Source organism: Orussus abietinus, unplaced genomic scaffold (assembly GCF_000612105.2).
Source record: "Orussus abietinus isolate OABI.00-Male unplaced genomic scaffold, Oabi_2.0 scaffold2, whole genome shotgun sequence".
In the NCBI taxonomy this organism is placed as follows: domain Eukaryota; kingdom Metazoa; phylum Arthropoda; class Insecta; order Hymenoptera; family Orussidae; genus Orussus; species Orussus abietinus.
The window spans coordinates 2,037,053-2,064,753 of record NW_019396012.1 but is presented as its reverse complement, the minus strand read 5'-3'; the positions used below and the strand labels follow the sequence as shown (position 1 = coordinate 2,064,753).

General features: G+C 59.2%; 1 protein-coding gene across 1 annotated transcript in view; it reads right to left on the bottom strand.

Moving 5' to 3' along the window:
* Positions 1–700: 700 nt before the first annotated feature.
* The window catches only part of LOC105700467 (RNA-binding protein MEX3B), a 29,669-nt gene continuing 2,668 nt past the window's right edge, over positions 701–27,701 (bottom strand). Inside the window, exon 2 of the mRNA XM_012426304.2 lies at positions 701–1,810. Coding sequence (XP_012281727.1) covers positions 807–1,810 — 1,004 coding nt within the window. The 3' untranslated portion in view covers positions 701–806. The remainder of the gene's footprint in view (positions 1,811–27,701) is intronic.

The window sequence follows — 27,701 nt, the reverse complement described above, 5'->3', positions numbered from 1 at the left end:
CCCCCGCGCCAAGATCCGCGCGAGGGGGCAGCCAAAGTCGTGCGTACGCGTTTTCCCTCCCACTCCGTCTCTCCCACCGTGGTCACGTTAAATAAAAGCTACATGCATCGATACTCTTTCCTACGGACGCGTAATCGTTAAGTTAAGAATTAGTTATTACTCGATTATTCCTAGTCCCAAGAGAGAGGAAAAAAAAATTGGAAAAAAAAACGAATAGTAAAGGAAAACGCGTTTCCGCGTCCCTCCTCGCGAACGGGCGAGAGTCTCCCGCGAGCCGCACCCCCGGGTCGCGCGAGTCCTCCCCTTCCTCCCCCCGGCCCCGCCGCCGCCCCGGACCGCGTGGCGTCCGCGTCGAAAATACAAAATCTAAATATTTCCTCGATAAAATATTATATTTATGTTTATATATTATTCGATCACTATATCGTTATAAAGGTAAATGTATTAATACTCTAAGCGGAGGGCGGGAGGCGGGGGGGCGGCACGAGGGTGGCGGGCCCGACGGAGACCCGTCCGTCGAGCGTCTCCGCGCGCGCCGTCCTCGCCGGGGAAGGTCGGGGTCCGGCGCGGAGGCGCGGCGGAAGCGGGACGATCCTTGCGTCTCCTCCGCGCGGCGGCGACCGGTGGCGCGCGCCCTTTGGAGTCGTTAGCTTAGCTTATGAGATATCTAATAATCGATTCGTTGTATCCGGTTGGCGGGAACGGGTGAGCGGAGGTCGTGGCTTCGGTCCTGGCTTCGGTCCCGGCGGAGGTCCGGGCGGCCGACGGGGGCCCGGGTGCGTCCTGACGGCCCTGGGGCGCCGGCCTTACGAGAGGATACGCAAGGCCTGGAGGACGGGCCTCGAGCAGACGGGACAGCTGGGGTCGGAACTCTCGCAGACGCGGTTGCCGCAGTCCAGGCAGAAGAGGTTGTGGCCGCAGGGCACGAGGGCGGCGGTGACCTCCTTGTCGCCGCAGACGACGCACTCGCGGCGGCCCTGGGGGCCGCCGGCGCCGAGCAGCGAATCCGTCGGCGAGGCGGGCGACGCCGAGGCGGGCGGCGAGGGCCGCGAGGGCAGGGCGACGGCGGGGAAGGACCAGATGCTGGAGGCCGAGGCGGCTTGGGACTCGAAGCTGGGGCTCTCGCCGAGGCCCTCGTCGCGCTCCAGGCCCGCGCCCCAGATGGCCACGAGGTCGTTGAACCCGGGCGCGCCGGAGCTGCTGGAGGAGCTGCTGCAGCTGCCGCTGCTGGAGAAGGCGCCGCTGCTGCTGCCGCCGTTGGAGCCGCCGCTCGAGGAGCCGGGGGGCTCGAGGCAGCCGAGGATGGAGCCGAGGCCGCCGCGGCAGAGCGCGCCCAGGAGGTCCGTCTCCTCGGCCAGGCCCGGGTCCGTGCCGGTGCGCATGGCGATGTGCGCCTCGATCTCCCGACGGGCCGCTTCCACGCTCTCCGGCAGCCCGGTCACCTCGAAGACCGGCTCCTTGTCGCGGCTCGGCGTAACGATGTAGGTGTGCGTCTGGTGCTGGATCCGCTTTATGGTGGCGCCCTTCGGGCCCACCACCAGCCCCACCACCCTGTAGGGCACTCTCACCTGGATGGTCACGTGGCCCGGCACCGAGGCGGGCGGCCCAGGCGGCGCGCCCAGGAGCGCGCCCAGCGAGGACTTGCGCGACGCCCGGATCTGCGAGAAGTGCTCGGCCGCCGAGAGGATCTCCCGCTTCGCCCGGGCCACGTCCTCCTTGCGCCCGGTCACCACGAACACCGGCTCCTCGCCCCGCACCGGCGTCTTTATGTAGGTGTTGGTCTTGGCGCGCAGGGCCTTGATCTTGCAACCTGCAACAGAAAGCGCAACGAGAGGTCAGACTGGGCGACCCGAGATGCGACCTCTCCCTCCCCCCCGCGACCGACTGCCCGATGGGGTCTCTCGCGGACTCCCTGGCCTTGAGTCGGCGCGATGCAGGTGAACCGCTCCTCCCCGCTCTCCTTCGCTCTCCTTCGCTCTCCTTCGCTCTCCTTCGCTCTCCCCCGAGAGGGGCCCGCCGCCGAGGGGCGAGGGGACGCGCCGCCGCATACCGCTCTCCTACGCGCGGCGCGTCGCCCTCTTCCTCGGGGGACGTCCACAGGAACCGAGAGCGTCCGATCCGCCGCGTTTTCGCCGTGTCACCGCCGTGGACCGGACGCCCGGCCCTGACCTATGGAGCGGCCCGGTGGCGGGCCACTGCACTCGAGCCACCGGGAAAGGAGAGCCGCCTTCTTTGTTTCGATCGACCGGATCGCGAACCGCCGGGGAAAAAAGGCGAGGACGCGCCGCCGCGCGTTCGGAACCTACTAAATCGTTCGACGCGAAGTCCCCGGTTATCCTATAAAACCATCCCCACGAATCAACGGTGAAACCGGGAATTTCCCGTGGACCCGACCACGTACTACTCAAAGCTCGCATCAACCCCCCGAAATTCATATCAAACCACCTACCCTCACTTCGGGCAACCTAAATACGCATTAAACAACCCAATACGGTACGGGGCTCGCATCGAGCGACCCGATAGAGTAGCGAGGTTCGTTCGTACCCTACAAACTCGTGACACTCGACGCCTGCGAATCTAAAGCGAGCGGACGGCGCGGCCATTAGCGTTATTGCGTCAACGTAGCCGATATGTAATCTCCCCCCGGTCCCCCCTTGCGGCGGGAGGGGTGCGGGTTTCAGGGACCCGCTATTTCGGGACGGCAGACGCGACCGATCGGTCGATACCGCCCGGGCTTCTGGACCGGCTCGATCAATCGCGGTTATCGCGTCGTCGATAGCCCTCTATCAATTATCGGCGTGCTTTGACGCGCCGACGCGGGATTTTCGAAAGATCGACGGGGTCCCTCTCTCCTTAGCGGAAAGCCGCCCTATCGGTCGGCGTTATCGGCCGGTCGGTAAGGTAGCGAGCGCGACGCCCGGCAGGTGGACGCAGATTGCACGTATTGCAACTCGACGGGGCGAGGGGCGAAGAAGGACGTCGGGGGGGCAGGGGGGCGCCGAGGGGGCGTGGGTCGTAGACAGTTGAAGGGCCGCGGCCAAGGTGAAGCGAGACCGAAGAGAGCGAGAGGGGCGAGGGAGAGCCGGCCCGCGCAGGAACGCGCGGAGAGAGCGCTTTTGCCGTTGCTCTTTGTCCGGGCCCCGAGAACCCCGGGACCGGCGAAGGACCGAGGGCGCGCACGCGCGGGCGTGCCCGGCTCATCTTCTGTTACGCATTGCGAAACCGTAGACGCGCCGGATAGAATTCTGCCGAGCGGACAAAGGAGATTAAACCACGGCTCGATTGACGCCCAAGTGGGTCCGCGGGCTGCGAAGAAAGGACCGGAGAAGGGGAGCCTTTGCCTCGCGCCGGGGCGACGCGAACCCATAGGTGATCCGGGGGAGAAACCACCCCAAGCGACTAGCGAAATTGATCTTCCTCGGGGAAAACGCGGGATTTTCGACTCGGAGTGGCGATAAATGGAAACGGACTTGGTCTTGCAGGCGGATAAAAAAAAAAGAATGATCAGGAAAACCACAATAGTGGTAATTGCAGAAAATGCAACGAGGGCGAAACTGTACTTTTGTACGTGCCAAGGGAGAGATATGCCTTTTTTGAAATTTTTCTCAAGTTCGAGGGAGATGGTTAACCCTTTTAGTACAATAGGTGCAATTCTTGAGATACTGAAGGGGTTAAGCCTGGTATCAGAGAAGGGCACGGAGAAGCCTGGTTTCACTTTCGGAGGCCGGCGATTCCCACAGGACCTCGAGAGGGCTTCTCGGTGTCGCCCCTTCGGGGTGACGGGTCCCGGGGGAAGGGTGCGAGTCCTTCGAGAACAACGGCCTCGATTCCCACGGGCGGCCGCGTGACGGCGCGGAAACGCGTCCGCGGATCGGCGAGGGGGCCGGAAAAGCGCGGCCGGGCGGGGCCCCCGACTAGCGGTACCCAGGGGGCCCGGGACCCCCCGGACCCCCGTAGGTCCCCGTAGGTCCCCATAGGTGGTCCGGGCGCCGATGCGTCCGCGGCCGACTCGCGCGAGCGCGAGTACGAGTTTCTCAGGCAGGTCAGTGAAACCGCGCCGTCAAGTTGAAGGCCAACACCCCCACGATGCATCGCGGGCCCCCCCGCCGCGGCGCGCCGAGCCCCCACCAGCGCCCCCCTCGCGACGCGGCCGCGAGGAGGAACACCCGAGGAAAGTCCGACACGGCCGATCGGATCCTCCGATGCCCAGACGCGTTTTTATATATATATTTTCTTTTTCTACCGACTTTATCGGACGCAAATAAACATGGTAACGCGATGGCGAGAGATGCGCGATACGAGTGCCCCGCGGTAATCGATGGAAAATCAAGGAGATATGCATATACATACATAGATTAATTTACGGGGCGGTTTTTTTTACGCGAGTCTCATTTTCACGCGGTAAATTGTGACACAATTTACGCGACACCACTTTCATTCGCGTAAAGTACATGTACATGTATACACATGCATGTGTGTATGTATGAAATAAAGGCAGGGGCACGTCGCTGCCCCCATGAATGTTAGGTTAGGTTAGTGTAGAAAGAGTCGGGCCGAAACGACGGAGAAAGGTTTCATCGGGCTTAAAAGAGAAACTCCATTCGGAGGAAGCAGGGTAGGCGTGTTACTTCATGGTTGGAAGGTATATTCCTCGTTTCGTAAACGACACAGGTATGGCGCGATGGAATATCGAGGTAAAAACCGACGTGGAACTCGAGCGCTTCCGAGGCCACGTGGGCCGGTCGGCGCAGGCGCGCTCCTCCTTCCGTTGGCCTCCGCACGGCCGTATCGGGCCCTCGGTATCTCCGTCTCTCTCGCACGAGCGCGACCGCGGGGTCTAGGGTCTCCGTTTCGTCGTCTGCTGGAAGGACTATTTCGGAGTATGTAGAGTCGCGCCGTTGGGCCAATGGACGCGGTTCGCTTGCCGCCGGATTCCAGGAACGGGGCCGGCCCATTGGTTTGCACCGAGCGCGACAGAAGGAGAGAGAAAGAGAAAGAGAAAGAGAGGGACGGACCGATCTCGCGGGAAGATCGAAGAGAGAGAAAGAGAAAGTGGAGGCGCGGACCGTGAACGAGGGAGACGGGCGAACGGCGAGCCGCGTGCACCGGACGGAGAGGGCGAGAGAGGTACCGGAGGAAGAGGCGCGACGGAGACGGAGGGATCCGGACTCGCGCGCGTGGGAGAGAGACGACGACGCGTCGAGGCTCTCCGACCCGCATCGACGGCAGACCGCGAGCGAGAGAGACGGGGAGATGCGCGGATGCGGGCGCGCGAGCGAGACCGAGCGAGCGCGAGGCAGCGTGGGCGAACGACGTCGTTCGCTGCGACGTTCCTCGCGGTCACTCCGCTACCGACCGCCGAGGCGGGCGGAGGGTCGGGCGGCGGCGGGGCGTGCGTGCGTGCGTGCGCGCGCACTCTCGGCCGCCGCCGAGGAGGGAATTCGCGGGCCAGAAATTCCGCGGCCGCAAATAGATGGATCGCACTCGCGAGAGCTATCTCCTCGGCGAGAAAGATAGACGGATAGATAGGCCTACGTGCGCACACGGGGACGCGACGCGCCCGCGTATACGGGGTGTCCGCCTACCGAATTCGCCGTTGCCTCCCTCGCGTGACCAGTTAGCATCAATCCTCGAGTACCTTCGCGCAAACGTACGTACGTACAAGTAACCGCGCGTTACCGTGACGCCTCGCAACCGGCGCCGCTTGATCGATCGGGGGCGATCGCGGGTCGATACGAGCGTCGGTGGCGGGCTTCCGGAGCCAGACAGGGGACGCGCTCCGATTGGTCGGTCACGACCGTGCGTTTGAAAGCACCCTAACCTAAACCACCGTAAACTAATCTGGTCTGAGCTAAACTCACCCAAACTACCCCGATCTAATTTATACCAGCCTAATCTGATCCAAATTAACCGAACTCCCGGTCGATCCGGGTAGGCCGAGATCGGCGTACACCCTATAGATGCGTCCCTCGCGCATACCGGGATGCGCGCGCGACGCGCTCTCTGAAATAACCGGGAGGGATAGGTGCAATGCACGTTCGGTGCCTGTACCCGCGACGAGCGGTCGTCTCGCTGCTCCCACCTCCGTCGCCCCCGGGTCCGCGCATCCGTCCCGCCGCGTCCCTCGCGCGGCAGTGGGGGTCACACTATATTAAGATTGAACTCCATGACACTGCCGTGTGCTAGCTGCCGGCTACTCGCGGCTGCTCTCCTGTCGCGAGGCCTCGCCTCGAACTTTCCGGACTCCCCGGGCGGATCGCGCGCGCGTCAATGCGAGTACATGCATTATGCACCGGGACCGCCCGCTCCGATCCGGCGGATACCGCGGCCCTATCGATCCCGCCAACCGTACCTGCACTTCCGCCCGATAACGCGGCCGTGTTCTCCGGGGAGACGCGCGACCCCTAACCTCCAAAGTTAACCCTTTCGATGTAGCGGGTGGGCCCGACCATCCTAGAAAATTCTGCATTAACGACGATACATTGACACTCCACCTTAATGATCATCCGTTAAAATTCCGCACTGATCGCCAACTATCCTCCCGAACTCATTGGAATAATTTTTAAGTCTTTTAATACCGACCCTTCTGAACTTTGCTCGCAACTGGACCGTACCGTGGCGTTATATCCGCGATTCGAGTACCCTCAAGGCTCACTAACGAAAGACTCAAGCGTATCGAAAGGGTTAATAAACGTTTGCATCTCAATTTCGACGGCTCTCGGGTAATCCGAGCTGGCCTCTCGACATAGGCGAGGCACCCACCCCCTCGGTCCGGGGTCACGGGAAGATGTAGAGCGAGGATGTCGCGCAACGCGTCGCGACGCAGGTGCAATGGACGATTCGACGCATCGCGTTCACTCGCCGAAAGGGGGGAGAGTGAGTCACCCCGCGGAAGGGGCGACGACGGTTACGTTAGACGTCGCATTAATAAGGAACCGGGACGGATATATAACGCTACCGGCCACTCGTAGCCGAACACTCGTCCCTCTCTCCCTCTCTCTCTCTCGTTCGCACTCTGCCGCGGCATTTGGCAACGCGCTGTATCCTAAGCGGTTCAACGACTTTTACGGGCGCGACGTCATCTGCCGTGCGCGCGCACCCTCGTCCCCCTGGAACCCCTTGGCTCCCCGGTGGCGTTCCCACGTTCGAGTCGCCGGCCGCGGTTCGACCCATCGGACGGTAATCGCGATACGATAATACCCGTCGATGCGTCATGAATCGATCGCCCCGGTGGAGAGCGAATGCGCGAGCTGACGTCTCATTCACTAGGGTTATATCCTAAATTATGGGATTTCAGAATACTCTATAGATCTTTGAGATATTTTTTCAATATTTTGGGATGATAACGTACGAATGCATTCGCCGTTTGGTTCAATATCCCCGGCACGTCCGAAGGAATTTCGCCCATATGTCAATTGGGACCCCTTCCTCAAAGGATGAAAATACCTCCCGAGGGGTCGTTCTCGAGGAAGCCAAGGATTCCTTGAAAAGGATTCGTGCATGGATCCGGAAAATCGGGGAAGGGGTAGCAGTGGTTTCTCAGGTGAGGAGGGGAAGGGGGAGCGGTCCAGCTGCGCGAGTCCTCGGAGGGCCTCATCAGCTGTTGGCACAGCTGCAAGCCGAGCGATCGGCAAATGGGTCGAGATCGCGAGTTCCCTCCCGAGGGATGAGCTCGATCCGGGCCGACAGGAGCAATTAAATGGGCGAAAAAAGGGAGAGAAGGAAGAAAGAGGAGGCGAGCCGGTCCACGACGCTCCCCTATTCCGGGCCGACCCGGCCCGACCGGGTCGGGCCCGGTCGGGTATTGCCCTGGATCGGGTCAGGAACCGGGCAGGGAACGCGGCCGCGGATGAAATTCGAGGCCGCAGCGGAGAGAAAGAGAGAGAACGAGTCCGCGGATCGCAGACTCTTTGTTCGTCCGCCATCTTGCCCCCGTGCGCCCCCTGCCCCCGGTTCGTTATCCTCCTGCGTCTCCTTCGTGTTCGCACGCTCGTTTTCCTCTCTTTCTGCCGCCTCGTCCCTTCCACATTCCTCTTCGTCTCGCTCGGTCTCCCTCTCGCCTCGAGCTCTCGGCCTAGCGCGGTCTCTCTCCCCCCTGGCGGCGGCTCCGCCGATTTTTCCTGCGAGGCGTAAATGCGCGCGCATCCGCCTCTCGCGGATGTCGCGCGGCGCACGTGTGAGAGAACCGGCGCGGCTGCCTCGTCGCGGCCGGCCACGTGGTCGCGCCGGAGACCTGCCGAGAGACCGAGCGCACTTTTACCTTTCCCCGAGGGCTCGATTTAAAATCGGTCGAGATCGAGATCGAGACCTCTCTCCTCTCGTTCTACGAGTCCAAACTCTCGAGCAATCCTTTATAACTTTCTTCCACTCTCGTTATACGACCACAGACGCGCCTTCGCCGTTTTCGAGAGAGGTAAGTACCCGATGATACCGAGCCCCGCAGGAATGCCGGGGCAGGTGACGCGTGCGAAGCGACAGCGATAACCGTTATCAACGAGGGACGCCAAAGACGACCGAGTTGCGGATCCGCGGTGCAGGATGAACCATCGGCCCCTCCTCGTCCGCGCATTAACTCCCTTCCCCGTGTGCTGCGGATGCACCGATGCACGCCTCGATGCAACTCGCTGGAGGACGCGAATCGTGCTCGGCCTCGAGACTCAAACGTACCCTGCATTAGGCTCCAAGATGAATATTCATATTCCAAAGTGAATTAAACGATTAAACGCGGGAACGGGTATTTTCGAAGCGGCTCAGGCGATCCAAGATGGCGGCGGCCGCGTGGAATACGCCGAGAGGCCGCGTGCGCGCGTCACGCGGACGGCACAACGTATGACGTGCGCGCGCATCCGCCTTTCGGCGTCCTACGCGACGGGCGGGCGTCTACGGGCGCGTGCGCGCGCAGGCCCCCATTCATCCGCGAGCCGGCGCGAAGAGTGGAAGCTTCCAGAACGCGGCCGGCCGAGGCGCACCCCGCACCTACCCGCGGCGCGCCTCCCCCCGTCCGCGCAAGCCAATTGGCCGGTCGCGCCTCGACGAGAACGAGAGGAAAAGCTAAGCGAAAGAGGAAGAAAGAAAAAAGAAAAGAAGAAGAAGAAGAAAATCGTCGCGGAACTATAAAGAACCCAGCTCCCCGTATCCGTCGGCGATCGGAGAATCCCGGATGAAAGGGGGGCGAGAGAAAAAGAATGGAGAGAAACGAGAAAACGCAAGAAGAGGGAAAGGAACGAGCGACGACGCTCTCTCTCTCTTTCCCCGGCATCTTTCTTTTCCAGCATCGCGTCGTGACTCATGTACAGAAACCCCGCGGGTAAGCGCGCCGCCGAGAGGAGAGGGAGGGCGAGAGGGGAACGAGTTCCTCCCCCCTCCCTGGTGCACAAGCGGACACTAATGCCTCGCACTGTACGCCCGGAATCCGGCGAGTTAACACGTAACTAGCCGGGCAAACCGAGAGCGCCGATAACCGGAAGAATTACGACTTTTTCCGCCTCCACCCCCTCACACCGCGATCGAGCCCCGAAAAGGACGCCGAGGATGAAAGAACAAACGGAAAGAGGAAAAAATTCTCGACCCTGCTCCCCTCCCCCTACGTCCCTCGAGGAAGTGGATTTTTCGGCCGGCGAGGAGCTGGTTTTTTTTATCACCGCGGGTCTACATAAGAGTCTCACGGACGACGCTCGACGAGGCTTTGCCCTGGAAATGCAACCGTCGTGCGTAGACTTTGAATACCGGCGAGAAAATGCACCGAACTCGAGCAACGAGAATGCCCTGAGGAAAGAGTGTCATTGAACCAAAGGAAATAGTTTGTCGATGGAAAGAATAATGATTTGACTCGAATTTATTCGGATAAAATAATTATTCCTGGAATTAATATATTTCTTTGGGTTTTTTTTTTTCTCCCTATGCGTGGCAGTGGATTTTAGCAACAGGCCTTGATAGGACACTTATCAAGAAATAGACGGTTTTTTTTCCGAATAATCGCTGGATATCAAAACCCATCCAGGTTGCTCGCCGCACCTTAGGCTAGGACTGCACTCCACTGTGCGTGAAGTGCGTTACCTTCGGGCCTCCCCCTCGCACTGCCGCGGAATGCAAAGAGACGCGGACCCGCGTAACCAGCCGCCACGGTACGGACATTCCGCGTAAGTGTAGGTGCGTATTAGCGCGCATGCGATTCAGGCTGCGATATATACCTCGACGATATATATATTTTTTTATAGTCGAATAATTTTTTTTTCCCCCTCAGGGTGTGCTATTTTATCGAATCGTCCTGGCGAGGTTATCCACCTCTTGACGAGTCCAGGGGGGAACGGGGCCCGTTCTTACCGGAGGGCCGAGAAGGGAATATCACGCACCGGCGGGAATGCGTGTCCGGTATCGATCGTGCACCAGGGGACCGACCCTCGCCGAGGAACCCCAGGAGTTCCAGCCTGCTCCAGGTTCTCCTGTATCGACCGGTCGTGAATCATCGGGGTTTACCTCGCTCGATAGCGTTGCACGACTCTAGGAGAGGACTCCGAGGCCTCCCTCGACCTCGAGATAAAGCGTCGCCCGCTGCGACCTCGGCGCGACGAAAAGCGACTCCGATAACGCAATTAGCGGCGCAATTGTTAATTCAGAGGTTTATCTCGCCCCCGGGGCAGGCGGGTCGCCTCGATTCCCGGTAATTATAGCCACTCCTTTCCACGGCAAACGTCGAGTACCACGTAAACCGAGTTATCCTTGATAAATCAGGATTTTCGGACGAACTCATCAGCCAACTTAAATAGTTCGATTAAGATCATTTTATATTTTCTTCGGAGAAATCATGGTTTTGTATCAACCCTGCTCCCTGATAAGGACGATAAGTCGCGCGGTCGAATTAAAGGGACGCCCGGTGCACCGAGTGCACTTGACGTGTCCGCGACACTTCTCTTTCCCGAAGGTAATTGGATGCGGTCAAGCGAGTAGATACCTCGGGATCTTTTTTCGTTCCCTCTTTCTCTCCCCGCTGCGCAAAACTGCCGTGCTGATAACGCGCGATATAACCGTGCGCGGCCATCTCGCGAGGGCCTCTCGCTGCCGCTTAAATTCTCTCCGGTGTTGAATGGAGAAAATAAGAATCAGCGAAGAACGGCAGTTTAGTATGTCGAAAACAGTGCAGCATGTCCAACTTGTCGCAAAATGAGATCGGGTCGCCCCAATACGCGAACCGAACGATATTGGTAGCGATAAGGACTGGCTTTGCGATATCACTCGCGATAGGTCTAAGGGGAGGGGAGGGGGACTCGCCAAGAGCCTCTAGTTCGTCGATTGCTCCTTTTACGATCGGATCGTTCCCTTTCCTCGTCCTTTATTTTCGTTTCCTCTCTTCTCCCGCTCGAGACTCGCGAGCCTTCGTGGAAGGGACCGGCAAGGGCGCAGGATTTCGAGAAATCCGGCTTCCGCCGACGCGGCCGACATTTCCCTTTTTTTTTCTTTTTTTTTCTTTTGCATCTCCCAGGAGGGGGAGAGTACCGCGAATCGCGCCGGCCTCACGGCGCAGTCGGTGCGCCCGGATCGGGTGCATCGGGTGCACCGAGTGCACCGGCACGAGCGATATCAGAAGGAGTTATCAGAATGCTGCGAGGGCGATTCATCGACCGGGGCCAATTTCCGGAGAGGACGCATCGGGCCTCCTCGAGTACTCGTTAATCACCTAATTACCGAGCGGACTTTTGGAATTTTATCCCTAACCTCGAGATCCTACCTCCTTAAATTTCGGTTTACATCTCCACGTGGTCGCGGATTTTCCTTCAGCGGTAAAGCCCTGGAATTCGTATCGAAGACCGGGATAAAAAGAAAATGGAAAAAAATTTGCAATACGACGAACAGCCTTAAAATAAAAAGAGGAAGTCGCAGATTTTGCCCAGGGGGATAAAATTCGGAAATTCACGTCGAACCGTCATAACGTCCTCGCGGAAGGGACGCTCTTTCGCCAGGATCGAGTGCATTTTTTTTTTCCCCGCTTCCCGGCCCGTTCCACTTTTTATATTCGCAGCCAGGGGGAAACCGCATTCGGGAATGCACTCCCCGGAGGTGGAGAGAAACGGCGCAACGAAGAGAGAGGTAGAGAAAGAGAGAGAAAGAGAGGCGTCGCGAATTCCCATCGCACATGCAAAGCGGCCGTTTGGCAATATCCACTTCCTACGAGAGACGTCCACCTCCGAGGAGGGCACGCACCTCGATGCAATTCAGAGTGCACGTGGACGACATACGTATCGATGTCGCGCGAGACATACGGATTAACGTGGTTTCTCGAAAAGTGCAGGGAGCGGTCGGGCTTAATTCTGAAAAATCGGACCGGAGAATCGCAGGTTCGCGCAACCCACAGGTCCCGGTGAATGTCTACGGCGACGAGTTATGGGAAAATGGAGAGAAAACGAGGGAATAAAATTGAATAGGGGGGGAAAAAAAACGTGATAGTAACAAGTATACGCGCATACGTTTACGAGGAGGTATATATTCGTATGCAGAAATTCGATTTAACGGGCGATTCGCTCTTTGGCCGAGGTCGACGTGGGCGAGGCGAGGTCCGACGACCAAGGGGACCCAGGAGAAGAGGCTCGGGCGTTTCGCCTTTAACTCGCCTCTCCTCGGTAATCGATACCCGAAGAGAGCCGGCGACTCTCGCGTGGGAGGAAAGGACCCGTGGCGGAGATCGACGCCGCGGTACGCCAATGGTTTCCATAGGGACTCTCCACGCCGACCTCGGACCATTAACCGGGGAGATTCGCCCGAGGAGAGAACCGCCGGCGTTGCCGAAACCAGGGCGAGCCGAGAGCCCCGAAAAAGGAGCCCGAGCATAAAGGAGCGCTCCGAAGTGATTGAAAAATGTTCTCTCCTTACTTCCGAGTACGGATTCTTTCTCCTCCTCAAGCCCGAATTTCCCTTTTCTTTTCTTCTTTCTTTTTCTTATCTCGCGTCCATCGACGCCAACGCGCAGGACGAGGAAGAGCCTGAAAAACTCCCTCGTCCTAAGAAAGTAAATCCGAAGGAGCGCCCCAAAATGAACGGAAATACTCCTTTGCAATTTTTTCCCGCGATATTACTTTTTTTCTTTTTTTTTTTTAATCAATCTAGAACAACGGGTATCGAGACGCATAAGAGATAAAAATTCGCTCTTCGCGAGAGAGAGCGAAAAGAGGTGCTCCGAAATGAATGAAAAATGAAACGATTCGCTTTTTCCCCAGGATTTCAAATATTTCTCTGTCCACCGTGGAAGGCGAAAATTCGGATTCCATGGAAGAGATTGAGAAAAAAGAGAGAAAAAAAGGACCCGAGAATCCGAGGCCTCTCGGAGGGTCCTAGGAGACCGGGACGTCGCGTACCGTTCCGGAGCGTTCGCGATCGCTCTCCCACCGGGGCCCCCGCGTATCGGGGCCCGTGATCGATTCCTCGGAACTCCTCCAGGTTCTGGCAACGCCGCCTCTCCCGGGGTCCTCGGGGCTTTCGAAAGGCAGGAAGGTCGCGCCAGCCTCTCCGGACGGTCGGGCCCCAGGAATCGTCCCGCCTAATACGTCTCTAAACGGACACAATTGAATTTCTACCTGGCCCCCCCTTCCCGCACCGGCCCGAATCTCCGTCGTTTCTCTCGCCCCGAGCCGACCGTTTTTATCTCGCTCCCGCGCACCCCGCGGAAAGGAAAACCACACCGCTTCCCGGTTCAACTATGCAATTCGAATAAAAATAAAAGGAAAAAAAAAAATTATCCACGAGTCCCTTCGAGGAGCACGAGAGGGAAGGACACGAAAAGCACAATTAACAATCAATTTCCCTGGAAAACGTAGAACCGCATCAAAAAAAAAAAAGACATTACGTTCAACTCATGCTCAATAAAAATATTAGGAAAACGCATAAAAAAAAAACCTCGCAATGTCAATACACAAGAAAAAAAAAAATGAAGAAGAAAAAAATGGTATACACCTCGCCAGGCCATGAGTCACACCTGGGCAGGGGAGAGAGAAAACGGGCCGACCCGTGAGTAAGCGAGAGACGGGTATACCCTCGAGTAGCCCCTCTCGTTTCCCTGCATTTAATTTCCCTGGAAAATTGTTATGGAACCACATCGGGGGAAAAAGTCAATCGACCGGACTCGACGTCGTAGCGAGGGTGCGACCGTCAGGGGGAGGTATGAAGAGGAGGAGGAGGGGAGGGGATCGATTTCCCGACTCTCCCGGAGGGAACGCAGGATGCCGGACATCTCTGGTTTATTCAGGGTGCGCACGCGAGGGAAGGGTTCCTCTCTCCTCCCTTCTCTCTCTCTTTCTCGCTCTCTCCAAGAGTCGAGGAATTCTCGAGCGACGCCGCCGGCCCAAGGAGAGACGAGCCGCCGAGAGAGAGAAGGAGAGGCCAAGAGGGAGAGATCGGAGACCTTGGCGAGGACAAGGAGGAACGCCCGAGGTTATTACCTAGAGGGGGCTCGAAAACGGCGCGGGCCGAGTTTACGAGGGGGAAAAATTGAGTTCGCTCTTCGGAACCTCGCTTTTCGAGCGCCCTCTCCTCCTCCTCCCCCCCTCTCTCCCGGTTATTAAACGTCCCGCCGCGGCGCGGACCCCGTGGGAATCGCTCGCACGCGAAATCGTCCATTCCCACCCTCTCCCTTCGACCCCCCTCGGCCGCCTCCTCGATCTGGACCCTCGAAGAAACGAGGGGGACGAATCGCCCCGTCACTTCTCCCTTTATCTCTTTGCCTAACCTTTAAGAAGGGGGAAATTGCATTTCACTTCCGTTCGTACACGGGTGTATGCGGATGGATACGCCGTATAGAGTTGTTTCGCGAGGGAAAACGTGCTTTTCCGGTCCCCCCCCCTCGTTCCTCGAAGCGAGGGCCTGCAGCTGACGCCACGGCCAGCTGCAGCCCCGACGGGACCGAGGTGCCGACCCTCCACCTCCCCCGTGGCGCCGGGACGGGTGAACGGTAAAAAATGGCGGTCCGTTTCGAGATCGATCGGGGACCCGGGCGGAAAAGGAGGCGAGAAGTCCCAGGGACTCGGGGACGGAGAAGTAGGGGGGAGACGGGGCGAGACCCCGTCGGGCCGTTCCGGAAATTTCCGACTTATTGGACGGTCGATGGATACCTCCGTACCGGTTCGACGACTCGACGGCGATCTCTGGGCGGAAAGGTCCGTCCCTGCGTCGGCAATCGCGAGGTTAAGGGAATTAATTACGAGCCGTCATTAAGGGACATCGAGTTGGATCTAGGCGTCGCCGATAACCAGAGGTGAGAGAGAGAGGGAGAAAAAAAAAGAAAGGGTAAGGAAAGTGCCTCGTATGCGGGTAATTATTAGGCATGGCCGTCCCCTTAGGGCGCTAATTGCGAGGGCCTCGTCGAACCCGGGGAGAAACCGGCGATCGTTTCCGATCGGCGGGAACAGGTGGCGACATCTGTCAGCCGGTGCGGCCCGTTTCCCGCGAGGCGGCGCGCTGCCGGATGCGGGGGGGAGGGGCGTCGCCGCGGACTTCCTGTCGGACCTCCGCCCCACTGACTCTCTCTCTCTCTCGCTCTTCCGAGGAAAGAAGAGAAGCGTCCGGAGCGTCGGCCGCGACCTCGCGCGGAGGTCAGCGCGCTCGGCGCGCCCCCTCGTCTTCCCGAGCTCGAAGGAAGGCAGGTCCCGCGGAAAAAAACGATAACAAAGCGCCGGGAGCCGGACGACCTTCCGCGCCGAGACCGACCCGCATCCTCCTCGGCCCGCGATTGGTCCGCCACTGGGCCCCGAGCGCGCCGATTGGCGAATTCAAATTTTTAAAAAGGGTCCGAACTAGAGTGGTGGGGGGTGAAGGCAACTAATGAAAGTCCGGGAGACCCTCCACCCGCGGCAGCATATGAAACGACGAGGACGGCGAAATCCGACAGTCGCAGACGTCTAGGCGGCAACGCGTCCAGGAGAGGCGGGCCACGTGCCCGCGTTATTCTCGGCGACGTCCCCGGGAGATGAGATAAGAGACGTCGCCTGTCCTCGTGGGGTCCGAAACGAGGAGACCGCCTCGACCTCTTTGAGCGATAAAATGACAAGCAATTCTCCCAAGGGGACCGCCGCGCGTCCTTGCGTAGAGTTCGCGCGGCCGCTGGTCGCGGTTTCCTCGACTCGGCGGAGCGTGACACCCGCAGGGCCGACGAAATGCGTCTCGCGAGGAGAGGGCCCAGAGAGTCCGAGGCCAGTGGCGAGCAGCGGACAGGGCCCGAGGGACTCTCCTCTCCCGGCTTACGCTCGGCCGAGCGCGCCCAGGGTTCACGGCGGAGCGTGGACTGCATCCCACCCGTGGTTTCCGCCGGCCTTGGAGCCACTGAACCACTCCGTGGTTCAACGATTCGACGACCCAGGGGCGCTCAACCCGCGCGCCGCCGCGGCCCCTCTCGTTCGGCCCCGCAGTCCGCGCATTCGCGATGAGAACACCCGCGACCGTTTCTCTTCTCGGCGCCGACTCTTTCGGCACGACGCCACGACGCGCCCGCGATTATCGCCGACCGGAGTCGATAAGAAGTCCCGCGGTACTTTCAACCTAAAAAATCGCCCCCTCCGAATTTAAACCAGAGCAAAGCCCTTCCTCCACCCTCCAGATGAAAAATACCAATTATAAAAAAAAAATTCATAAACCTAGTATTCGCGTAACCAAACAGACAAACTCGCATTTTGACGGGATAAGGAGCGTCGGGTGGTAAAATTCGATCAAATGCCCCGAAGGGCAAATTCCTCGGGGTGATCCCGGAGGAGAAGGCGCTCTCGCTTTTCCCGGAGACGTCGAGCAAATGAGGGATGTCCCCCCAAACGATTCGGCACGGAAGGGAGGTCAGAAACGGGGGGAACCCGGGCCTCGGATGCAAGGCACGTCCGCTTCTTCCGGCCGACGCGTCGCCGCCCTCTCTCTTTCTCCCTCTGCCGCACACTCGCGCATTCCACGGGCTCTAAGGACAGGACCCAATTTTTTTTTTTTCTCTCCTCCCGGGCCTCGTGTCGCCGACAGGAAGTATAGTCTGCCGACGTTTTCGCCCTGGCCGGGACCCCGGACCGGACGCGCCACCCTCGCACCCGCGCATGCGCCGCACACGTTGCACCACGAGTGCAGGTTCCCGGCAACCGGTCCGAAAAATCCGTCCCTCCCTTCCGGTGGGGGGGACCCCGTTTTCGGCACCCGTTCAACGAGAACAGGCCCAATAGACTCAGCCCGTGCCGTTAAACGGCGATAAAAAATGACGGAGAGGAAATAAAAGAGGGAGAAGAAAAAAAAAACCTGTTGAGCGGCCCAACGAAGCTCGGTATGCGACGTCTCGGCGTAATTGCAACCGCCTCGTCTCCCGAAGGGCCGAGCGGTATAAATTCTCTGGTGGCTCGAGCCACAAGAAGGAGAGAGAGAGAGAGAGTGAGAGTGAGGCGGGAGGTGCGGCGCCATTAATACCGACCCTAAGTACCTAGGCGACCGAAACGCCTCCTCGGCAGGTATAGACTTAGGTCAGTGCCGAGACTGCCCGGCGAGCGGCGCGCCACGACGTGCCTTATCCTCCCACCAGAAGGGGGAAGAGAGAGGTTCCGAGGGAAACCCCGAGGTCGAATTTCGACGCGCCGACCTCCTAATCTCTCGCCCCCCTATCCCTTGCAAAACGCGCCAATTGTTCCCCGCCAACAGGTAAGGAGAGGCTTAGACCCATCCCGGGTCCCCTGGTAAAGGTATTAACAGGTAAGAACAGCCACCGGCTCTCTTCCCTATCATTCTTATCTCCCTCGTGGGGCTACCGTTAAACGCGAGGTGTCCGTTAAAGACCCCCCTGATCGCCGTATCTCGGGACCCATAGAACCATCCCCCCCGAAGGTTCGAATTCGAATGACCGGTTCGCCCAAGATATGCGGCCGCGAGGGGCGGGAAGGGGAGGGATGGGGGGCCCGCGGGTGGCCCCGATTCCGCGAATCGGAGCGAAGGTTGCCGCGGCGCATGCGTCCTCGGGCCCGGGCCCGGGCACGCGCGGCCAATCCGAAATCGCGCACCTGTCCTCCCGTCTTCTCTCCCTCGGGGGGCCCGCCGGACCCAGCGAGCGAAAGAGCGAAAGCGAGAGAGACGGATAGAGGGGCTGACGACTCTCGGCGGGAGGCGCGGCAGACACAAATAAATCGCAAAAACTTAATAATAGAGCGCGCCGCCGCGCGCCGGGCGACGGCGCGCCGCGCCGTGGGTCCTCTCTCCCTCTCTCTCTCTTTCTCTCTCCCTCGTTCTCGCGAACTCGGTCCCTACCGCGGTTCCGCCCATCCGCCGTCCGCGTCGCTGCCGCTCGGGCTCGCTTTGTCTCAAGGAGAGCCGGCCGCGCCGGGCTGGACAAAGGAACGGTCCGCGGACCGGCGAGACGAAGAGAGAGAGAGAGAGAGAGGAGAGAGACCAAGGGACCGACCCGAGCACCGGCGGGCTTCTCTCTTTGTCTACGAGAGTTCGAGGGCGCCTCCCTCCCTCTCTCTCACCCTGGAACCGCTCCGAAATCGGCGACGTGTCGCAACGACTCGTACAACGAATCGGCGAGAGAAACTTTTGTCTCCGCCGATCATGCGGGGCCTTGGCGGGCGAATGAGCGGGGGGGGGGAAGGAGGGAGGGGGGAGACATTGCGAGACCGCGAGAAAGAGAAAGAGAGAGACGGAGACCCGCGACCGCCGCGCGGACCCGGCGGGACGCGAGTAGAGGTGGGAACGGCCGGCCAATCGGATCGCGCGAAGGTGAACGCTTCGGCGTGACCTTGAGAGAGGATGCTGCGCCGGGCGGCCCTATATACGCGTAACACTGCAACTTTCTCCCATTCGCCGCGCCGCGTCGCCGGGGCACGCCGGGCTCGCCCGGACCGGTCGCCGCCGGTCGAACCCGGCGAAAGAGGCCGAAACCACCGGAGGCGATCGGAGGTCGACCGGGGCGAGGGGGAGATCTCGAGACGGCGGGAGAGCGCCCGCAAGGCCGCCCCCCTCGCGATCGATCGACCATCGATTAACCCTCCCGATACCCACGGTCACCCGTCGTCGGCCGCTCGCCGTCTCCGAGGGTGTGACACCCATTGAGACGAAATCGAGCACGAAGTACCGGCTTGGGTTAAATTGTCTATGATCTCTCTTTTTTCGCTTCTTGAGTTCAGAGGACGCGAGGGGTAGAGGAGACCCGTAAAAATCTGATTTTTTGGGGGGATGGTCCCCCCGTGAATTCGAAGACCAGGGAGGGGACACCCCTTAATTTAACGAGCTCCTCGTCGGGACCCACCGATTACGTGTGCGCGTCCTCGGGAGAGGCGGCGGATAGTATCTATCGGCGATGGCGCAACGGTACTGACATAACGTCGTTAGTATCTTATTTAGAGTCGGATCGAGGTTAGAACGGGCCTTTTTGCGCGCTTTCCGCCTCGTTAGTGCCGCGCGTCGGCCGAGCCGCTCGTCGGTTAGGACCGATTAGGACGATAATCGCTCGCCCGGTCGCGCGACTCGCTTTCGACTTTCGGCGCCCCCCCTGGAGGGACTCCTGCCGATCGGGGGCCCCCTTCCTCGGTCCCCGTCGACCTGGGGGAGCTTCGGGGGAATAAAACAGCAAAGTAACGAGGCACCTTTCCGGACCGTCGAGATCGCTCCTATCGGGAGAGGAAGATGAATGAAAAGGGAGGAAGGAAAGAAGGAAGGAAAAAAAAATAAATAAATAAATACGGAGATAAAAAGACACTCGCCCAGTGACAGTCTCATCGGCGGCGATTCGCCACGCGGCTTCGGACCTGCGAGATGGAAAGAGTACCCTCCTCCCCTTTCCTCTCCTTCTCTTCCTTCTTCCCTTCCCCGCAAATCCGCGCTTAAGACGAACGCACGCGAGTCGCCGTAAAGCCCGAAGCACGCGCCTCGGTCGCGAACAATGGGGAGGAGGGAGACAGAGAAAGAGAGAGAAAGCGCGCGTTTTCCTAAGTAATTGGAGCAAGGTTCGGGTTTACGTCTCTCCTTCTCTCTCCCCGCCCCTCTCGCTCCCCCTCCCATTACCTCTGCCGACAGCAACCACTGCCTTCGTGAGGAGCGCGCGTGCACGTTGAGCGCACCGCGGTGCATAGGTGCATAGGTGCATAGGTGCATAGGTGCACACCTTCCCACAACAGGTACCCACGATGCGATCGATTCCATTAACTCCTGAATCCGGCTCGCTCGGAATATTGATTTTCTCTCCGGCATGTGATTTTCTCTCACCACGCAAACGTACCGAGACACCTGCAGAGGGTACATCCTCGAGGGGTGGAAAGGTTTTTTTTTTTTAAATCTCTCAAAATTTGGCAAATTTCGCGGTCCATATGAGCAAGTCGAGGTGCGAATTTAACGCCGAGCGACGTCCGCGAGGAGGGATGACGACTCTAAGGTGATTGAAATTAATTAATAATTGGAAACAAGAACGATGAGGTGAGACCGAGGGATGTCCCGCGATCGAGGGCGCGCCTCCGACGGGTGGGACCGAAATCGAGATAGGCCTCTATCTCTCTCTCTCGCCGGACGGACGAAAGTCGGGCGCGAACGGGAGTAGCCGGAAGTGGGTCAGTGCCGGTCGAGTACTCGATACGAGGCGAGCCGATCGCGTCGGCATAACGCTTGTCGATTCGTCGTAGCCGACCGATTAGCCGTAGAGCGCGTTAGAGCGCCATAGGATGCCGTCATCGCTTTCCCTTTCCTCCGCGCTCTCCCCGGCTTTTCGGTTACATAACCTCGACAAGGAGGCGTGCGCGCGCATCCGACACCGTCCACGTGGTGTCGGCGGCTCTCGGGAGAAATTCGAGCCCCCCTCCGATCCGCCCCCGCCCTCCGCCACGGACTAACGAGCCTTCTCGGAAGCGAGTCGCCTAGGAAGAGTCGCTCTTAAATCTCGCCCTGAACCCACCTATGCCGCGGAGACAGAGAGGAGGAACATATCGGCAGCTCGAAACTCGGTCAAACGCGCGAGCTCTCGCCTCGGTTCGAGGGAAGAGAGATGGAGAGAGAAAGAAAAGAGAGGGACTCACGGCCGGATGGAAATCGCCTAGGGCGATTATTTACGCGAGTCGAACCACGATTCCCATCCGCGAGGAGGAAACGAAAGTCGGTAAATTTAGTCGTCCAAAAGCGGGCAAAGAGGTGGAGGGAGAGGAGGGAACCCCCCCGTAGAGGGGCGCCACCCACGCGGTCGCCCGCACCGCTAGAGAGGAGAGCGCGCGGCGCGCGTCGCGCTCGACCGAGCGGTAGACGCACGCGGGCCGGCGGCCCGAGTCTTGACCTAGGACACGCACCGCCGCGTGCGCGCGCCGCCTCCGTATGCGTCGAGGGGTATGCGCGCGCGCACTGCCGAGCCGGCCGGCCGGCCATTCGATGCCCGGCCGGAAAACGGGCGCCAGCTGATCGCCGGGTACCGCGCGGTGACCCCGGCAAGACCGCGACGGAGAGTCGGCTTTTATTCGCCCGGAAGAGCGGCTGTCTCTCTCCCTCCCCATGTTAGGCAAGCTAAGGACGGAAACGAAGAGGGTCGCGCGTTTAACAAGGGAATCGAATATGACGACGTATCGGATGTACAGCGATAATTCGGAAAATTCGATGGGGTATACTAACACCTTATCTACCGGAAGCCTATTAATTGTCTTTCCCCGTGGTCCAGAGACTCGGGAGAGTTTCGAGCCAAGTACGTATGATTTTCGTCATTCACTTCAAATTCCCCGCAAGATGGCACTTGCAAATTCGCCGATAGATAACGAGTTGATAAGGATGTGGAGATACGAGGTATTTGTGACCGTCAGGGGGCGAGGATGGAAGAGACGGGGAGAGGGAGAAGAAAAATGACGTTAACGAGACCGTCACGGGAGACCGGGGGATAACGTCGTAAGGATCGCACGGTCGGGGTCCGGCGGGAGTTCCGCGCGCGACTCGATACCCGCAGCGGCGCTTTGCGGTCGAATTAGTGCGAGAGGCGAGCCGCGGACGGAAACGACGCGTTGGCATTGTTGCGCGTCGCCGCCACCGGCGGTCGCGCGCTCGCGTCGATTGGCCAAATGGAGCGAGAGAGGGACTCGCGGTAGTGTGCGCGCGCACCCACACCCGGGCACGCGCGAGAGCGTGTGGGTGGCCGGGTGGGTGGGTCGTGTGCACCGCTTCCTCCGGGGAGGATAATCGGATACTCGTGTACGGCGACGAGGACGCGCCCCCGCGGAACGAGGAGAGGACTCACTTCGCTGTGTACACGTGACATGTATATATCGGGTATGTATCGCGAGTAATCGCGTAATGCAGAAGATAAAATTGACCCGGGATAGCAATAAAAAAAAAATAGAGCAAAGAAACTACTTAGAGAAATTCGGGCGCCAAACGAGGGAGCACGGCACGATCCTTCTAGAGGGGAACGAAGAGTCGGCGGCGAGCCCGCGGGAAGGCGCGGTCGAAGGAGAGGAAAGGGAACGAAACTGGACGCGAAACGGGCCGTGGAGGCCTGACAAAGGAGAGAGACGAAGGCTCGCAGCCTGGATATTCGATATCCAGGGTGTCGGTACCGGCCGCGACCGCGAGGCACAAAGGCGGCCTCTCGCGCACTTCCGATCGCCCTAGAAACCGGCGGGACGCGTTTTTCCGCCGGAAGAGAAAGACGGAGATCGCCGAGAAGCTGAGAAAGACGGGGAGAGAGGGAGAGAGAGAAAAGAAAATGAAAGAGAAGAATCTGGATTCCTCGCGAGGAGAAAGTAAGGGCGGGCGGAGGGTCTCGCACATGGCAGACGCGGAGAGCAAATGAAAGGAGCGGGAGAGAGGAGAGCCGCTCATTTCGGGCTCGTAAACATCTGCCGGGGGAGGCACGTTCCGGACCGCGGTTCTCATCCGTGGACCCGTCGGTGGTTTTGGGTCCCGGAGCCGCACCGCGGGGAGGTGGGTCCGGGGGGACCGCAGCTGTTCCGCCGCACCCGACAAAGGTGGCGGACCGCCTCCAGGGGCGTCCTACATCATATCCCCGCTATCGGTCGGCTCCGCCGTAATCGGTAATCGATAACCGATAATATCCCCGCAAAGGCGAACGCACCTTGTCCCCCTCTATCGACGCGCCTCTACGTATGAAATTGTGTTACCGTCGGGTCTAGGAACAACGCCTTTAATGGGTCTATAATGTGACGTTGAGATGAGGTTACCGTTGTATCGACTGTATGAATTACTTTATCCAGGACCGGTAATAAAATCAACCGCTTATTTCGCACACCGTCCGCCATTTTTTCTTTCTCATTCGACCTCCCCCGGCCCTTCCCCAACCGACTCCTCTTTCGCGCTCTCTCCCTCCGCCTCCCTCGTTCCCCGGTCCGACGGTCCGCCGTTTTCCCTCTCCCTCTTCCAGAGCGTTCAACCCGGCCCATTCAAACGACTGCAATTTCACCGGGCTGGATCGATCGAGTCCAATTCACGTAGCCCTGCGCCCCAGCTCGCAGGGTGTTCCCTGCGAGTCCCTCGCAACGACTCCTAAATTTCTCCATTAATCTGACGTTATCCCATGATGCGATCCTATAGAGAGAGAAAAAAAAAGGGTCCCTAACAGACCTCCAGGTCTTTCGATTTGGGACTCCAACGGCGCCAAAGAGCGAGGAAAAGGGACCCCCGGGACGACCGGCGACTTTACGAGCCACCGTGCCCAAAGCGACACAGACCCCAATGAAGACGTTCCCGAATTTCCCGGACCCGAGAGGAGGGCACCGTTTCGCTAGGTGTCCCGAAATTTACGGCTTTCCCTCTTCGAGCCGCTTATTTACCCGCTTTCCACCTTCCCCGGCGCTCTATGGAGCGAATGAAGGTGTTTTCTAAGGGTCCCTAGAAAACCTTGCGCGGCCTAAACGAGCGCATTCAGCCGTCCTCGTGCGCATTCATCCGCGCAACTCGTTCGCGCGCGAATCTCCCTTCCTGGGCCATCGTTCCGCCTGCTCGCGAATCCGGCTCCTCGTCGCCCATCCAAGGACCCGTCGGAGGCTTCCGACTCTTCCTGCGCCTCGCCCCGCCGTATCGCCGCAGCGAAAGACGCCCCTCGTCCGGCGAGGCGCGAATGCGCGATATCCGGGACATACGCTCCTATTTACCGTCTTCCGCGGGCCACGGTTCCCCCACCACCTCTCTAAATCCGCCAAAACCCGAGTCACGTGACTCCTTCGGCGGCTGTGATTGGTGCGGGCCGCTCGGCGCGCGAGCTACAAAACATGCGGGCGCGCCGAGGAAGACCGGCACTCCTCACCTGGCCCTCGCCGGGGACGGCCGGCCGGAAGAACGGGTGGGCGGCGACTCGCGTGGCAAGAGTCACGTTTCTCGAGTTTCCCGGCAACTGTTCCCGATTGCGGAGAACGCGAGAGACGGGGACGTGTTTATCGGGACCGCTTTGTGCGACCATATCGCGTTTGCCGAGGGCCGACAAAGAGCGCGTCGACGGTCGCGTCAAAGGCGCGACTTTCGAGAGACACCTCCTCTCCGACAGGAGTCGACGCACTGCGTCCTCCACCCCATTTCCCCCCCTTTCCCGCGATTTTCCGGAAACAGGACAGAGGGAGAGAGAGAGATGGCGGGAAAGAGAGTAGCCCGCCTGTCAAAGGGAGCGCGCGAGTCCTCCGGCGATGTTTCCAAGGCAACGTCATAGTCAGGCGACGCGCGGCGCGCAGCGTCTGGCGACAGAGGCCCTCGTTACCGCTTCCGGTCCGGCTCGAGCGAGAGAGAGCGACCGGGCGAGCAAGGCCGAGCGAACGCGCCCCGCGTGGGAGGGAGCGAGAGGGCACGCCTCGTCGAGAGAGGCCGACAGAGACACGGCGCGAGTCGCCCAACAAATAGCCACATCCTCATAATGGAACAGCGTGTCCGACTCGTTAGCCGGCGCGCCACCGACCGGCGAATCGCGCGTTCCGAATGAAAATCGCGACTCCGGGGTCAAGGGAAGGAAAAAGAGGTGTCACGCGTCACCGCGGAGAGCCGCGTGGCCGAGCGTCGTCCGCGGAAAAATTCCTATTGCATTAAGAGGGAGAGAGAAAGAGAATTCGCGAAGGCATACGCGTACACCTCCGTTCGTGCGTCAAATGCGCGCAATTCATGCGTACGCTTAAGTACGTGCCACATGTACAGCCGGACCGAGGGGCACCGATTCACGGATAGGTATAAGTTCGAACTGGTTCCGAGGCGGCGGTGACTCGTGAAAAATAGAGGCGAAACACAATATCCGTGAAAACGCGGCTCGAAGAAGGTTAGGAGCCGCCCCTGGTTACCAGGGAAAGTGCGAGGCCGGAAAGGCTCGAGTTTTCCATCCCGAGGGACAAAAGCGGGTCCCACGGGAAAACTGGAGACCCGACACTTCCGCCGCGCCCGAAACACCCGGTCGTTCGAGATTTGCAGCGAGTCCGTCCCGACATCTCGATACCGCCACGTGGTCGGCGGCCACGTGGCTCGCTTCCTCGCTAACCTCGCTTCCAACCGCTCCAAGAAACCGCATATCTCTTCACCTCTCCGTCCCGTACGTTAAACCATCCGTCGTATCTACGAGTACGGATACTTCCCCGCCTGTACATATCAATCGGCTCCAATCGATCGATCTAAACGAATTTGATTTACTCCGACATTTCTTTGGACATTTACCTGATCGCAGAATTTCTAGTAACGGTGTATATTTTTTAGAGTGAACCAACTCTTCCATGCTCAGTGCGGATATGCAATTTCGAATAATCCCGTATGCGGGATTAATATTCCCGATTCCCACGTGGCGCCACGTGGGGTGGACGCGCGGCAAGATGGCGGCGCGTCTATCGAATCGCGGATAAAGGAGAACGCCGTCCGCGGCACGCAGAGGACCCCGGCGGAGCGGCCGGTGCCCGGCCTGTCTCTCTCTCTCCCTCTTTCTCTCTCTCTCGTCCTCCTGCTTTTATTTCCCGGACCGCGCCGAGCCGCGCCGGCGGGTTCAAGGTCTCCCCGGTGGGAGAGCTTACCGAGCTTCCTCGGGCCCCGTCGCCGGCGGAGCGTCGCCGGGGAGCGTCCTCCTCGCGTGCACGCGAGAGTATCCCCAAGAATCTTCGAGAATCCTCGAGAATCAGCGTGCACGCGCGCGCGATCCGTCGAGGACGCTCCCGGGGAACAACCGAGGCCGAGATTTTACGAGCCCCGGACCCGGAGAGCCCGCAAACTCGCGGCTAATTGGAAACTGGAAACGAGGGTTCGACGAACGACTGCCGATGGGACCTCGCCGGTTGCGAGCGCGCATGCGCGCGACCTTCGCCGCGGATCGTCTTACGATCATAGAACTCAACATTTGCGAAACCGTGATATATCCTCGAACCCTACATACCCAACACAGAGGCGGGCAATAAAAAAGAAAAAAAAAAATCTTAAGTCGCTCCGATCCTAGAATCAAGAAACTGGGTAGGGATCCGTGCCGAGTACACATTTGAGGAAGCACCCCGTGATATGGAACGACGATCGAAAATTTGGGTTGCCACGAGGTACGATTAGATGATCGGGGGAGAGTGGCGAATAAGGTGGAACGAGATATCTCCTTGACACGGGTCGGTCCAATTTTCGGCCCGACGGAGGAAGTGAAAATTCACGGCATTAAGGTGCAAAGCCCCCTCTCGATCCTTCCTCGAGTAATCCTTCATCGGGTTGCACGAGAACCGATTTAAGGATCCTACATAGGGAGATCGAAATTTCGACTCGGCCGAGGCGCAAAGAGAGTTGGGCTCGAGTCCGGTCCCGTGGTAAGCGCGAGGGGTACCACCCCGTAGGGAATCCAGCACCGAGTTCGACGAACGGATAATACTAAACATTTCAAGGTCTTCAATTGAAGCTCCTTTGTACAGTGGCTATCCTCGAGTCGCCGCCTCGGGAGACTGGTCTTCGCGCGGTCGAGCTCGTCCGCGCCGCCACTTGCAGCTGCACTTTCCGATGCAACGGGCGGGGGGGGGGGGGGGAGGAGGAGGACGACAAAAAACAAAAAGGAAGGAGGGAAAAAGGACTTCTACTCGATTCCAAAAATAGCCTGCGGCCAAGTCCGCTATCGGAAAGCGTTCGAGACGCGGCAACGACAAATCGCGGTGCTCGTAATTCTCTTAATCCTCGCAATTCTCGTAATTCACGTACTACGCCCTTCCCCCGTCCGCCCCCGTCCGCCCCCTCGAGGATAGACATCGCGATTAAGTGCCCGCGACGGTTCCTTTTTTTTATTTTTATTTTCCCCCCGACATCCCGGTCGCGGTACTTTACGAGAGCAAGAAAGTAGTAAAAAGTACCAGGGTGCCGTGCGGAATACCGAGAGGGAAGGGTTCGACGAACCGGGCGACACTGGAAAATGTTTCAAGGCCACCGACGGGAGTGTCCGCGACCTCCCCCGAGCCCTTGCACACCTGTCCTTGAATCCAGCCGACCTGGTATACTCGGAAGATGAACGCGAAGAACCCCGCCCGAGGTCGCGTAGACCCCTTAAAATAAATCCCTCCGAAAGATACTAGAATTTAAAGAGAAAAAAAGGAAAAATCAATAATAATTCACAATTAAGAAAATTCTACCCTGGGACCGGATAAAATTAGAATACGAACCGTAAGAACACCGGATCTAACATGAGCCGACATGCGTGTATCCGTGTACACGCATCCGTACCACAACGGCAAAGGGGACAAACTCAACCCCAGCCGAGAAAACATAGCCCCATACCGGTAAACGCAGAACCTACGACTGCGCCACTAAGCACGGATCGA